The following is a 14,160-nucleotide window of genomic DNA, read 5'->3' as shown; positions in this document are numbered from 1 at the left end:
TCTTCCCTTTCATTTGGCACTTGTGGGACCACATCTGAAGGATTCTGCCCAGCTTTGGGATTGCCTGTACAAGACAGACATTAACATATGGGAGTGAAATCCAGCAGATTGCTCCCAAGATGCATAGTGGCTGGAGAAGAGGGTCTACAAGAAGAGGCTGAGACAACTGCATTTATTCAGCCTTAAGAAGAGTAAGCTATTACTGCTGTTACCAACGACCTAGTTGGAGGTTATAGAGAAGGCAGAGACAGACTCTTCTCAAAGATGCACAGTGACAGGACAAGAGGCAAGGGACACAAGCTGCAGCTCCAAGTAGATTTTTCAGGTAAAACTTTCAACAAGGTTTTGATCAGTCATTAAAACAGGTGCCCAGAGAAGTTGTAGAACCTCCGTCCTTGGAGACAGTCAAATCTCAACTGGGAAAAACCCTGAGCAACCCCATCTAAGTTAGTCTTGCATTAAGCAAGAAGGAAGACCAGATGACTTTTAGAGGTCCCTCCCAATTTAAGTGATCAAACTTCCAGTGGCAATCAAAAACCAAAACTCTACAACTTGACTCTACCGGGTAAATACAGTGAGACTCTCAGTACTCCAAACTAATGTAGATCAGGAAACAAGGGGAGCGAAGAAACCCAAAACATTTACTACAATAAAAACAGATGAACAGGAGATTTGCTGTGTTTACCAGAAACATTGTACTGCGTATGCAATTACTTGGGAACCAGTTATTTGCTGAAGGTATGCATAGAGCACCTGTATTTAGATAACCACGTATGATGTTCTGTCCTCATTGCTTTCGCCATTTCAATTCCTATATGGTTCAAGATACAGACCACTGTACTTTGCATTTTGCTTAGTGCCACTGCAGCCAAGATAACATTTATGTTCTACCAGCTACACAAAGAGCAGATCTTGTGGATCACTACCAGATTAAAGGTGTATGTGCACGCATGTGAAGGAGCTTCCAGGTTTGGTTCACTCCCAGAAGAGGCTGCAAGTAACAGGTGCTTATCTGGAGGGCACAGTACTGGAACTTTGCACATGTTTTAATGGCATGAACGGCTCTTAGCTTTAAGGGTGTATTATCAGGGTTGTCAGTTTCTCAGTAGTAGCATACATGAAAAAAGGAAAAATTATTGAACTCTCTTGCAATATACCTTGTCACTTTTTGTAATCACCAGAGTATAATTTAATATGGACAAGGTCCTACAGCTGGTTTGGAGAAATACACCATCCTCAACTGGCAGTGAAAAAAATATTCTGAGTTAGTGCTGAGTATAGCAATAGCTTTACAGAATAACCCTTAACAATGTAAGATAAATACCTGAGAGCCAGTAAATTAAAAAAAAAAAAAAATTGAAGTTAATCAAACTTCTAAAATCTCAGTTATGAACATTTTTTTAAAAATTAGATTATATGAGCAGTTGACATTACTAACAGTTTTGAAAAAGAAAATTACGTATGTTTCTACCAATGGTTAGCATGCTTCTGATGAATGAAGACATATGGGGGAGGAAAGAAGTGCAAAGGCAGAACTCTGATGGAAATTTGATCTCACTTTCCTTTCCTAATTCTCTACAATGCACTTGCCCTCCTCTGCTTCTCAGGGGAGCTCTCTCCAGTTTAGAGTTTTGGAAGAAAACATTCCTTAGGCTCTGACATCTACACCCTATATTGCTTCTGCTAACATTCCTAAATGTTCCTATGTTCCTCCTCTAAATCACTAGAGAACTCTCAAAAAAAAAGGGGGGGGGGAGAAAAGGAAAATGAAAAAAGAAGGGAAAAAAAAAAAGAGGTATTGCTACTGCATCCAAAACTACTCCATTTTTGAAGCACATATTACTTGAATGTATCTCCAGACTCTCTTGATGAGCTTTTGAAGAAGCTTTGCTATAAAATTTACAGCATATTTGTATACTTGCTTTTCACATGAGACAACTCCCTCCCTTTAAGTAAACAAAGTATCTGGAAACTAGACAAGTGAGGCTTACAAAAGAGCCTGCGAGGTGAACAACTGGTCCTCCTGAATAGCAGTATATAATCCTTAAGTCTTTCAAAAGAAATAGGTTTGATTAAAACACAGGGGATAACTGCTGGGCATGTGTAAGAATAACCAGTGGTAATTGTGCTTTCCCAAGAAAGCAGTATGAGGACCAGTCTCTTGCTTAAGAAAGCTGTCCTGCCAAAAAAACCCAAAGCAGACTACAGAAGAGAATGGTAAGGATATCAAAAGAAAATCAAGGAGTGTGTCACTACAGAGTACTTCAGCTGCCAGCAATATGATCTGTGACATCCTACTGTCAATAACTCATTTATACATTTTCCAGCATTGTCCGAGTCTTCGGTCTGAAGAATCAGTTCAGTTCCTCCTCTCTTCCCTCCTGAGCACTCCAAACAGAAAACTTGTCCATCACATGGCATAGCAAGAAGAATGCAATTCTTCTTCATAGCAAGAGTCTAAGCATCCCCTAGTAGTTCTGGCCCCCTGCCCCAACCTAGGGAAAGTTCCTCAGTTAACTACTATTTCACTCTTTAGAGGTCATAACAGATGATGAACAACTCAGAACTCCCAGGCTACTCTTGGAGGGAACCCCTTTCATTGTTTAAGGCTCAGTGGCCTAAATTTGCCTGTAACTACAACCTTTGACTAATGCTCAAATTCAGAATATTACATTTTGAGCAGGATTCCCGACTACAAAATTTGTTTGTTAATACATATGCAGAAAGAGGCAAATGCGTAGAAATATGCTCTATACGTAAGATGTACAGAGTGTTCAACTTCTCTTCAGGCAACTTGCTACTTACTACAGTATTTAACATTAAGTTAAAAGACATAATTTTATTTCATTTTACTTTCACTGTTTGGGTACTTGGTGTCATATTAACAAGACATGAAAGGCAGTGGCAGTAAAATAAGAAACAGAAATATTACCCTACAGTAATTTTTCCAATTAAAAGTTACATAGGAAATTCAAAAGTTCATTGACTTTTGTGCCTCTTCTAAGTTACTGCTCCTAACAGCTGCAATTGCATTGCTATATAACTAGTATTTTGAAAGCTTCACTAAAAATATAAAACATTATAGTGTAAGACTAACTGTAACACTAAATATTATCTGGCAATGATAAACTGCATCAATTTATAGGGAAGAGCATACATAGACGGTGGGGCTACTGAATCATAAATGGAATATACACCAGGCTTCCGTAATAACCCCAAGTGAAGAGAAGCTACTACTTATTAAAAAACTAGTTAAGACTCAGAAAACACTCCAACATTTCACATCCTCAGAATATGAGGACAAATATGCTCTTCCAAATGTGTTGCCAAATATATTAAGAAGTAGGTGTTCTCAGTTTGTCCATGACAGCTTTCCAAACAAGCTACAAAGTAAAGGTATAGTAGTGGTGTTTTGAAACCTAATAAATTGAAGTGGAAGAATTGGGAAATCCTTTTAGCTGTTTGAGGGAAAGGAAAAAAAAACAACCCAACAAAAAAAAAGCCCGCAGAGAACTTCCCCCTTCATTTCCCTCACTATCAGTTGGTGGTTTCCTCTAGTCACATCTATTGCTCAGGGACACTGTGCATGAGCCTCCCAGTGGAGTACTAAGTAGTACGACAAATGTCTTTCAAACATATGCATAAGAAGCATGTGCAACAGAGTGTCTTGTTCTAGAATTTTCCTTATAGGCAAAGCATACACATCTGCAAGTAGAGGCAAACATACAGAATGATTGGTTAGAGCAAAGACAAAGAACCACACCTTGCCTTAGAGGAGAATGTGATGAGCCACTGTCCCATCAGCTTTTATTCCACTGTCCTGGATTCATCTTAAAGATCTGTCCTACCCAGCATTAAGCAATATATACCAACATGGCAGAAACATCTTAATCTACAAGCACAAGGGGCCACATGACTTTACTATGCATCTCTTACTCCAGTCTTGCAATCAGCTGTACACAATCCTCTACAGCCTGTGCTGTGCGCTGCTCGCCCCTCCACTCAGCTCCAGTGCTGCAGAGGCAGGGGTCACACCAGCCTGTACTTCCCCCCATCCTCTCTCCAGGCCCTTTTCGTCTCCCAGCGGCCCAGTACAATGCTAGCACGAGGTTGAAAAGTTAGAAGGGAAAAGGGCTGTGCTGGGACTGGCAGGTATCGCTGTAACGCTTTGCGCTGCAATCTCCATCCTAGCCACCCAACCTTCAGTGAGACCAGGGAGAAGAACAGAGTGAGACCCAAAGCCCTCTAAAATTTTAGTGATCTCCTACTGTCAAACTTCTTCAGACAAAAGAACTTCTTTTGATATTGACACTGTATCTTTCTTCCTTTGGCAGCATTTTAATTCCCCATGTAGAAAAGAAATATACTTATCAAAAGTCTGGAAATCTAAATAATTTCTTTTAACTTCATTGCTATTACGAAGCAAGACCAGCTTAGCAAGCTGTTTTCACAGCTACGTATCATTGTATTCTGTTCTAGGAACCATTGATGTAACACTAACAAGCTCACTTATCCACAAAATATGCCAACTGCCATGCTCAAAGAAGCTCTGCTAGATGGCACATCCTTTGGATGCAGAGAAGGCGGCTCTCCCAAACCTTACCAACCAAGATCACGGTTACATTGCTGGTCTTAAGTATTCATGGCTGTTGGTAACAAAAAAACCAAAGTTACCAGAACTTTGAAGCTAATCTGGTACACCTTGCCAGATTCTCCACAAGCCACAAGAAAACAAACACCATTTTTACTCCGTAAAAGAGTTTTTCAGCTATTTTAAAGAAAAAGGATCCCTTCCCACTCCGAGTCTGCTCAGGACAAATTTTCCAAAACTCTTAACACATCTACTACGAGGAATGATTCATTGGCGTGATCCAAGTATGTAACTAGGCACCTTACAACACAGGGCCACGCCTGATGTAATGCTGAAGAATTATACAGATATAACATTTTACGTAATTATTTTTCTTAAAAACAACTCTGACCTGTATTCTTTTTAAGGTTTTATGAATACAGTTCTTTTTAATCACACTAGAATTGGTTTCAGTGACCCATAGACAAAGAAACAGCAACTAAAACATGGGGAAATTTCAGATCTTAGCCATTTCCTATTTTGTAGTTAGCACACAGAGATCTAACTGATGCATATTAGATTTGCATTGATCAACTGTACCATGAAGAAAGAAAAATGTGTTCATCAACTCGTGTCCACTTTTTCAAACTTGTACTTGCTCATTCAAATGACACTTTAAAACAGTACACGCTCCTTGTTTTTGCTCATTGGACTCTGTACTTAAAACAATGGTAAAAAAACAACCTAGTGCATAAGCAACATCCTTGTTGTTTTAAGGCACAGATGCAACTGGTAAATACTAGGTTCTTCACTTTAGTCTCTCATATAGTGAGCGAACACACTATAAACAGCCATCTATACATAAACATTTCAAATGTGTTTTTTCAAACCCTACCAATCACATATATTTACTAACCCTGAAACTGCAGCAAGTTTATAACCAGTGCTTATCCAGGTAGAAGTGCACATTTCAAAGGGATAACAAGCGCTTGTTCTGTTCAATAAGTATTTGTCCTCACATTTCTATTAATTCATTCGTTAGTAGCTATATTACTATGTACTTCCCTTTCGATCCCCAAAGCTCTGTCTACCTCTACCTCCAATTATTCCTTCATTTTCTGGCCAGTTTTACTCCCCCAAATGTTTAAAGTAGATCGATTAAACACATTAGTATCCTAAGCCTAAATCCCATTAAACTTATTCACACAAGTCCCCTTCAGCTCTGCAAGTCACTTACGCTATGAAAGGCCCAGAATCTGGCCCAATATAATTCTGGGAAAGTAAGAATCACTACATCAGCCTGTTTAAAAAAAAAAAAAGTAACACAGACAAGTTATCTCCAGAAAACACACGCACCGGTGATTGAGTTTCTCTGCGCGTGCGTGCGCAAAGCCAGAGGTGGCTTAGGTCACGCATGTAACGCCAGCCTAAAAAAAAATAACGCTGTAGCCTGACAACTAAAGATAAACGTGACGGCGGTGCAAGACAGCTCGGGAACTTTTCCCACCTCGGACGGGGTGACTTCGCTGCAAGCCATGCCTCACGGCAAGGCCGCACCGGCTGCAGGCAGGGGAACCCCGCTCCCCTCGGTTTAAGGGCGGCAGCACCCGAAACACGGCCGACAAGCGGGCTCCGCGGAGGCACCGTTAAGGCCGTTCCCTCCCGGCAGCGGCGGCTCCCGCTAACCGCCCGAGGGGCCGCTCGCTTCCCCCCCGCTTCCCCTCTTCGGTTCCTGAAGAAGGAAGGCGCCACGCCGGCCTTCTCCGCGGAGGCAAGCCGAGCCTCGGCGAGGCCCCCACCGCCCGCCAGGCCGATTACCCCGGGCCCGCGGCCGGCTCCCGAGCCTCGGCCCGGCCCGTTCCGGGTCCGCAGCCTATCGGCCTCGGCCACAACACCGGCCTCCGCCAACCGGGGCCGCTCCCGCAGCCGCCGCTCGCCTCCCCTCCCCTCCCCCGCCGAGCAGGTGCGAGGCGAGGCACCGCGCCGGGACCGGGGACCGCCGCCCGGCCCCAGGCACGTTCCCGGCGTCCACAAGCGGGGCGAGCGGGAGGACGCCGGCTACCCCTAGGCCGCCCTAGGCCAGGCCGATGCTCCCCCCGCGGCGGGGAAGGGAAGGGCTGCGGGGAGCCGGTCGCTCACCAGGAGGAGGAGGAGGAGGAAGAGGCAGCCAGGGTCAGGCAGGAGCGGGAAGATGGCGGGTCTCATGGTAGATCGGGCGCCCGGGAGGGGGGAGAAGCGCGGCTCCCACTCTCCGCGGCGGCGCCTCACTTCCCCCGTCGCCAGGAAACACCCGGGCAAGTTCCACCGCGGGCCCCCACGCTCCCCGCCTCCCCCGCTCCGCTTCCGGGTTCCCGCGCTGGCGCGGGGCACGCCGGGAAGCGTAGTTCCTAAGCCGCCGCCGCCTCCTCCGCCGCCGCCGCCCGAGGGAGCGAAGGGCAGAAGCGATCCCAGAACGCACCGCGGCCTGCCCGCGCGCTAGGGGCCCCGGGCCCCGCCCGGGCGGTGAAGGGGCGGGGCCTGGTGGCGGCGGCGCAATGAGGAGGCGGGTGGGGTCGAGGTGAGTTACGGGGCGCGGTTGAGGCGCCGGGGAGGGAGTGGAGGGAGGGAGGCAGGGAGGCAGGCGGCCATCACCGCCCGGGCGGGGCAGGGTAGGGTTAACCCTTTCCGCCTGTGGTGGTGGGGTGTCCTGTGGTACCGCAGCCCCTTCCGCTCTTGCCCGGTCGCTGGGGCTCGGTGTGGGTCCCGGGGGCCCCTCTGTCTGTGGCGGGGGGGGTGAGGGGTCCCTGCCAGCCCTCAGCGGTGGCGGGAAGCGCGCGGGCAGCTCCCTTACCGAGCCGGGTGGTGGGTGAGGCGGCTCGGCGGGGACACGGGCAACCCCTAGGCGCCCGTGGAAAGTTGTTCCACGTTTGAGTTTGGCGTCGCTGGGTCCCGCCTCGGCCCTTCAGCCGCCGAGGCTGAGGAAACGGCTTTGGGTGTAGGGAAGATGGAGGGGTGTTCGGGCGCTGTGCGCCTTGGGGGGGGGGTGTCTTCGTTTCCTCAGAGTGGGGGAAGCAACTTTCTGTTCGCAAGGCGGGGGAAGGCAGCCCTGCGTGAGGGGGCAGAGCGGCTGGCGCGGGAGGGTTGGGCAACTTCAGCTTGGTAATAGGGTTGAAGTGGGACGTCATCATTCATTTTTATGCCTCGACGCTTCAGCAGATTTGTGCTTTTTGTCACTTCCTGAGTTCTAAATACTGAAAAGGAGCAACGCCTAAAATGCGGCGCTTCATCCTCTTCCAGTAAAACTTTGGACCTTATGGTATATATATGCTTTGAGACCTTGCAGAGCTGCCTCAAAAAGATCATGGAAAGCTGCACTTGGTGTTCTTCATGTTTCCAGTATGTACACAAGTGTAAGGAGTGAAATGGGGCATAACGCCATTTAAAAGAAAATCCTTTACATCAGCTTTTTGCAAGTCGAGCCCAATTTGGCTTCAGAGAAAGCCCGGCAGGCTCAGACTTTATGTGTGACCCTGCAAGAAATCATTTGGTCTGTCAGTTTCATGAGCCACAACCACCTATATAGACACACAAATCATGTCTTTTTTTTATAGGCTGAAGCTGGAACTTTAACTTTTACGAGTTCTGCTATGTCTACCTTAAGAACCTGTGCCCCTCAATCTGTAGAATGAATGTCTTAGCTTCTGAATTAATTCATATTTGAAAAATACTTTGATATTTTTTCATAGCAGCTCATTCTTCACTTGGAAACTGTATCGGTAAAATTTGAGAGAGTGATCTTGTTTAAATTTTAACAAACTCCTGTTTTGCTGAATAGAAAAATGGTGTGATTCTGATTATCTGCGTAATGCAAAGTAGACTTATCACAGTTTGGTGTGAAATTTTACATACCTTGGCGAGCTCTTGGTGTCCATATGACTGTCCCTTCAGTTCAGGTGACTCGACAAGGCTAATCACTTTCTGCATGTTAGCTTAAAGAAGAAAAAGTTAATTATTTACTTGATTCCAGCAATAAAATGCATATTACAGATAATGTCAATTATGTCACTTTTTATAAGCAGACCTTGTAGTTATTTCTTGATTTTTATTGTTGTTTTTCATCCCTTGTGAATAAATACCTCATTTTCTGCTGATGAGGATCTTTATCAAACAGGTCTTCCAGATACCAGTTCATCTGTTTCTCATATACATGAGAGATTTATCTGAGGAAAGTTACATATTTTCCTTTTATAGTTCCTCTTAATATTTCAGAATTTCTTGGATGCAGAATTAGCTCTTTCAATGGAGTTATGATACTGTACTGAGAATTGCTGTAGAGGTAATTGGTTGCTTCTCTCACCTGTATGATTACTGACACTTTATGCAGATGTGGCTCTTGTTTTCCTCTGGAAATTATGAACATCTTTCATTAATAATTCTCTTCTGTATGCAGTAAGTTTTAAGTAATTGTTCATGTAATTGGGGTGCTTCTGGCACTTTACTAAGTTCTTCAGTATTTGCTGAATTTTACACTGCTGCCTCTGGATGTTTTGTATTATAGTTTATTTGTTTGTGGAAGGGTAAAATATAAAGAAAATGGAGGAAAAGACATCAGCGGTAACTTTGGGGAATAAAACTAGTATCTTAAAATTCCAACAAGTGTAAAATTCCAATGGTGCATATAGGTCCACCTAGTAATGTAGAGAGTCCTGATGTATTTATTTGTACCCAGAGGAAGCTTTCGAGGAAAAGGTGGGGGCAGGTTAAAGATAAGCTGTAGTCTTGTATGCCAAGTGCATGTTAAACTATGTAGTACATGATCCATCTCTGCAGCCTTTTACGTTCTCTTTCTTTCCTCTTGTTCAGATTGCAGTTGAGTATTGTCATTTCCTTCATATAGCAGGCAAATTTATATAGCTGTAGAAATAACCGAGGAGAAAAATGTAATAGTTAATTGGGGGGAAGCACTGTAACTGACACTCAGCTTCATGTTGTCCCTTTTGGTTTCTTCAGATTTGCCTGAAGCAGAAATGCCTCATCTGCTTTTATCCAGTATAATGTAGAGCAGATAACAGAAAGCATAAGCCATACTGCTAGTTTGGGAGGAATAGTGTAGCTTTGAATGAAACATATCAACTATGTGTCCTAAAAAGTCAAAAAAGCAGTTTTTTTCAAGGAGCAGAGGATACTTGGGATGCAGAGAATGGTGTAAGTATTTTGAACGATGTGCGTATTCTTTATCCTCCTTAAAAGAAAACGATTGTAGCTAGCACTGGGAATGTTTGAAGGGCTGTTATGCTAAAACTAAAACAATTGTGCTTTATGTCTTACAGTGTATTTGGGCTTGTGTAAGCTCTACCTTGCATTGTCGTGTATGCATCTCCACTTTCTTCGACTTTCTTAAGCACCAAGTCAAGTTGAGCTTTTCTGTAATTTGTCGTGGTGTATTATGGCACCACTAGCCTGTCTTATATCCTCTAAAAGTGGAAATGTTGTTAACCTCCTGTCGCATTAGACTCTTTGAAGTCCTTTCTGTTCTCTGCTCCTAGAAGTCAGCAAAGCCATGAACCCATTAATGACACGCTTCTGATTAGGGGAAGGATCACCTACTTATGTGGTAAAACAAGTGTGTCAAAAAAAATGTTTGATGTCTTTTCTGAAACAGAGAGAGGTTCACCAAACTCACTAAGGATGGAAGCATTCATGACTTCCAAGAGATATTGAACATCATCATTCTCATCTTATTCTGAGGTTCACAGAAGAAGAGGAGAGCGGTAGGATAGGATCACGTTGTTCCATAGGTTTCAAATGACCAGAAATGGCTCCAGATCATAAAGTTATGTGAAGAGCTTGTCCTCACGCTTCTGCACCAGCATTCTCAACAGAGTGCACCAGTGCTGGTGTAGAAGCAAGTGACTCTTGTGGTCTAATAACTGGTCACTTGAGACAGGTACAAATGCCATACATGCTTGGTGTTGGCAAGTTGGTTGTTGGGTGACTAGGGTGATTTCTGAAATAATTTTATAGGGGTGCCTGAAACAAAAGTTGAGTTTGGGGAAATTGCTTGCTTTAATAAAGCGTAGCGAGCCATTGCATGTTTCCATAACACACGTTCTTTAAGGAGTGGTAAAGTTAGGCAATACCGTACTTACTCCTGGTTCTGAAGTGACCGACAGATGGCAGAGGGAGAGCCGTGAACACAAGCAAGGAAGCGTTTCAGTAGCAAGGAGTTCTAGTATATGTACTCAAGGAAACTAGCATCTCATGCCTTTCTTGTCACACCATTACTAGTTTTTGTAGGGGAGAGAGGTTGAAAGGTAAGGTTATATTTCTAAGAACATGGTGAACCCGCTTTCATGGCTCATGAACACTCAACCATTCAGACTTCAGGAAAGGAGTGTTCAGTGATACTGTTAGCTGTTGTAAGAAGCGGCATAGCATGTGCTTGGCTGTTTGAGGACAAGATGGAGAAGCAGCAGTTTAGACACTAGTGTATTAAAAGCTTTGTCTGCAGTTATTGTGTGGTATACTTTAGACAATGTCTGAGTTATATCTGTGTGTTCTCATGTAGAGTGGATGCAGTATATTGATGTGTTGTTGAGCAGGTTTGCACAACCACATGGTTTCGTGTTTGTGCTTATTCTAGGGATGTGGTATGAACTGATACCGTGATTGTGCAGATGTTCTTTGAGTAACTGATCAGATTTGCCATGAAGCTTCCTGTATTAATTTTCTTGTCAGCTCTCCAAGGAAGTCTGGAGCTTGTGAGGAAGAGTCTACGATTATATTAGAGTATTAAGTTGGGGTTTTTGGTTTGGGTTGGGTTGGGTTTTTTTTTCAGGTACAGGCCTTTACCTTTATTACTTCACGCTTAATATCTGCTGTAGAGATTTTCACTTCATTTTACATAAATGTGAATGTTTTTCTGGTATTTTAATAACATTTCCCTTCAATGTTGATATGTATGCATCTGCAATTATCTTAATAACAACAGATGCTGTGTAGCAGTATATAGTCCACACAAAATAGTGTGTGGACTGAGCTGATCATTATGAATATCTTGAGGCAGTGGTAGTTCAGCAAAGTTAGCAGTTCCATTTCAGAAGAGGCTAGGAAGGCAACTGTAGTGGTAGATGTGATTTAGGAAAGAAATTGAGAAGAAAGAAGAGAATGCTATTGTACCACTGCATAAATCTGTGCTTTGCCCATGACTAGTGGAGTTTTCTTTCCATGTCAAAAGGGTTAGAACAGAACCATGAAAAGGTCCAAAAAAGGGCAATTAGCATGGTCATGCATACAGAAAAGGTGCTGCCTGGGTAACAGCTAAGTAAGCTATGACTCTTTCAGCTAGAGGAAGATATGATTGGGGAGGATATGTTAAAAGTCTGTAGAATAATTTCTGATGGATAAGAATTGTTTATTTACTGTCCCTTCCAGTACAAGGATTAAGAGCCCTCAGATGGCAAGAGCCAGGACAAGGCAGATGAAAGCCAGCGGTTTGTACGTATACTGTTCGGTTGTGGCATGGAACTGCTTGCCAGTGGACGTTGTGGATGCTATAAGTTTGCATAATCTTAAGAGGAGACTGGACACGTTCATAGTAGAGAAATTAATTAAAAAAATAAGCAGAATTTGCAAAGTACTAAATACACAGAAACCAAGTCCACTTCAGGAAGTGGTTGAACTAGAAATAATTGTAGATTGGGAGAGTATTTGGAAGAAGGGGACAAAAAATCATATTCATATATATAAATTCATATATATAATTTTTTTATATAAATATATATATTTGCTCTGTTCTTTGGCATCTACCATTGGTCAGTTTGAGACAGGATTTAGAGCCAGACTTCTGGTCTAATTTATTGTGGCTTTTCTTACGCGTTTTCCCACTTCTGTTCAGGTTTGAAGAACACTTACAATCTAGAAAGCTGATCTGATTGTTTGAGTATGCCATTTGGTCAAATAAAAGATACTGCTTCAACTTATAAACCTTGTCCTGCATGTGTCCGTAGACCATCATGGTAAAATACCACCAGATATCAAGTACTGGAAGACTATATCAAGTTGATACTTGATAACAAACTTCATTGGTTACTGAATTGAAGCATGCACAGCAACACTTTGAAGAACAGTCTGTTGGATTTGTAGATAAATATATAGGTGTATATATATAGGTATATATCTCCTTAATGTAGGCTTTTTCTGGTTGAATTTTGGCTAGAGGTAGATTTAATCCATTAAATAAGAAACATGTTTGTTCTTTCCTGTTTTCAACAGAAAAGTGTATTCTCTTTAGCATTGTTTGAGTAATTTTAACGACTGATTCTAAAATTAATTCTATTTTATTGTTTTTTTTCTAGAACTGAATTCCTAAAAAAAATGTTGGTGGTGCAGATCTGATCTATGGTAATACCTTGAAAGAGTATGAATATTTCAGCAAACTGCCTCTTCAGTGGTTCCTCATTAGCATCTGAAGTGCATGCTGCTGCTGTTAATGGAGATAAGAGTACCCTCCAAAAGCTAATAGCAGGTAAATGTTTTCATTGTAGATGCATTTGGATTACTTCAGAACTGAAGCTTTTTGGTTTTGACTTACTGCTCTGATCTTTAATATATGTTTTCATTTCTTGATTATATGTATTTCTAGAATAAATGTAGTCCTGAAAATATGACTGATTTTCCTTACTTTTTATTACCTGTTGCCTTTGACTGGTACTTCTGTGTGAAGTAAAATATAAAGTTGGCAAGTGATACAACCAGAAGAGTTATTCAGGACTCCTGTTTCAGGGAATTTGAAATTCTGGAGAAGTGCTTTGGGCTGAAATATTTTGGCTGCAAATCCTTATTTTTGGAATTGCTTTTGTGGGAAATTTGATAAACTTGTCTTACAGGTCATTTATTATAGTTAATGAAGTCTTGTCACTGTGTAGTATTTGGGGACAAAATGAGCCAGCCCTGTTTTTTACTTTGATTCCGATACACTAAGCATGTTTCTCAAGACAAATTGAAGGTAAGGAGAGAGTCTGAAGCTGAAGTGGAAAAAAAAAAAAATTCCCATCCATGAAAAAAAACAGGATTTTGCCTTCCCTCTATGTCCAAGACCTGTATGGCGTTCCAGGTTAGTAGTTTTCAAAAGCAGTATATATTCTGTGTTCCAAAACCAATCTTACATACATTTGGAAGGCTATGATATGATAGGTAAAGACTTTGATTTTCTGAGTTTCTGATTAGATGCAATTCCAGCTGATACTGTAGAAGCTTTATTTGCTCAGTGTTTTTTGAAGATCCCATTCCTGCAGCTTGGTAAGGGGGAAGGACTGTGAAATAATAAGAAACTTAATCTGTATTTGTGCCATTAACTGTCAGTTTTAATGGGTGTAAAGGATTTAATGGTAATCATATTAAACCAACAGTCAAGTTTCTTTATGTATCTTCTGCTGACCTGTGTTGAAGACAGGATAGTAAGCTGTGTGGATCTATTGTCTAAGCTGTATAGAAAACAGTAAGTGGTTCTTCTTTACAAGGTATATCTAATTCTTTCAAAAGACAATTAGAAGTGATTTGACTCAAACAAAAGAAAAAATTTGAGGGAATTGACTTTCTAGCAGCTCCGC

At 42.5% G+C, this 14,160-nt stretch overlaps 2 protein-coding genes across 4 annotated transcripts in view; one reads left to right on the top strand and one right to left on the bottom strand.

Annotated features, from left to right (window-relative positions):
- Positions 1-6,899, bottom strand: part of ERP44 (endoplasmic reticulum protein 44) — a 54,707-nt gene extending 47,808 nt beyond the window's left edge. Inside the window, exon 1 of the mRNA XM_052787193.1 lies at positions 6,710-6,899. Within this exon, the coding sequence (XP_052643153.1) occupies positions 6,710-6,775 (66 nt within the window). The 5' untranslated portion in view covers positions 6,776-6,899. The remainder of the gene's footprint in view (positions 1-6,709) is intronic.
- Positions 6,900-7,052: 153 nt separating this feature from the next.
- The window catches only part of INVS (inversin), a 97,944-nt gene continuing 90,836 nt past the window's right edge, over positions 7,053-14,160 (top strand). The window contains exons 1-3 of one of the 3 annotated variants that reach the window (XM_052788569.1): positions 7,084-7,127; positions 7,766-7,945; positions 12,907-13,076. In XM_052788569.1, coding sequence (XP_052644529.1) covers positions 12,971-13,076 — 106 coding nt within the window. In that variant the 5' untranslated portion in view covers positions 7,084-7,127; positions 7,766-7,945; positions 12,907-12,970. Of the gene's footprint in view, positions 7,128-7,712; positions 7,946-12,906; positions 13,077-14,160 lie in introns of those variants that run through there. The other 2 variants (XM_052788568.1, XM_052788567.1) reach the window with 2 other exon arrangements.

Source organism: Harpia harpyja, chromosome 5 (genome assembly GCF_026419915.1).
Source record: "Harpia harpyja isolate bHarHar1 chromosome 5, bHarHar1 primary haplotype, whole genome shotgun sequence".
Taxonomy (NCBI): Eukaryota; Metazoa; Chordata; class Aves; order Accipitriformes; family Accipitridae; genus Harpia; species Harpia harpyja.
The sequence above is the reverse complement of the archived record's forward strand: the minus strand, read 5'-3'. Positions and strand labels throughout refer to the sequence as shown.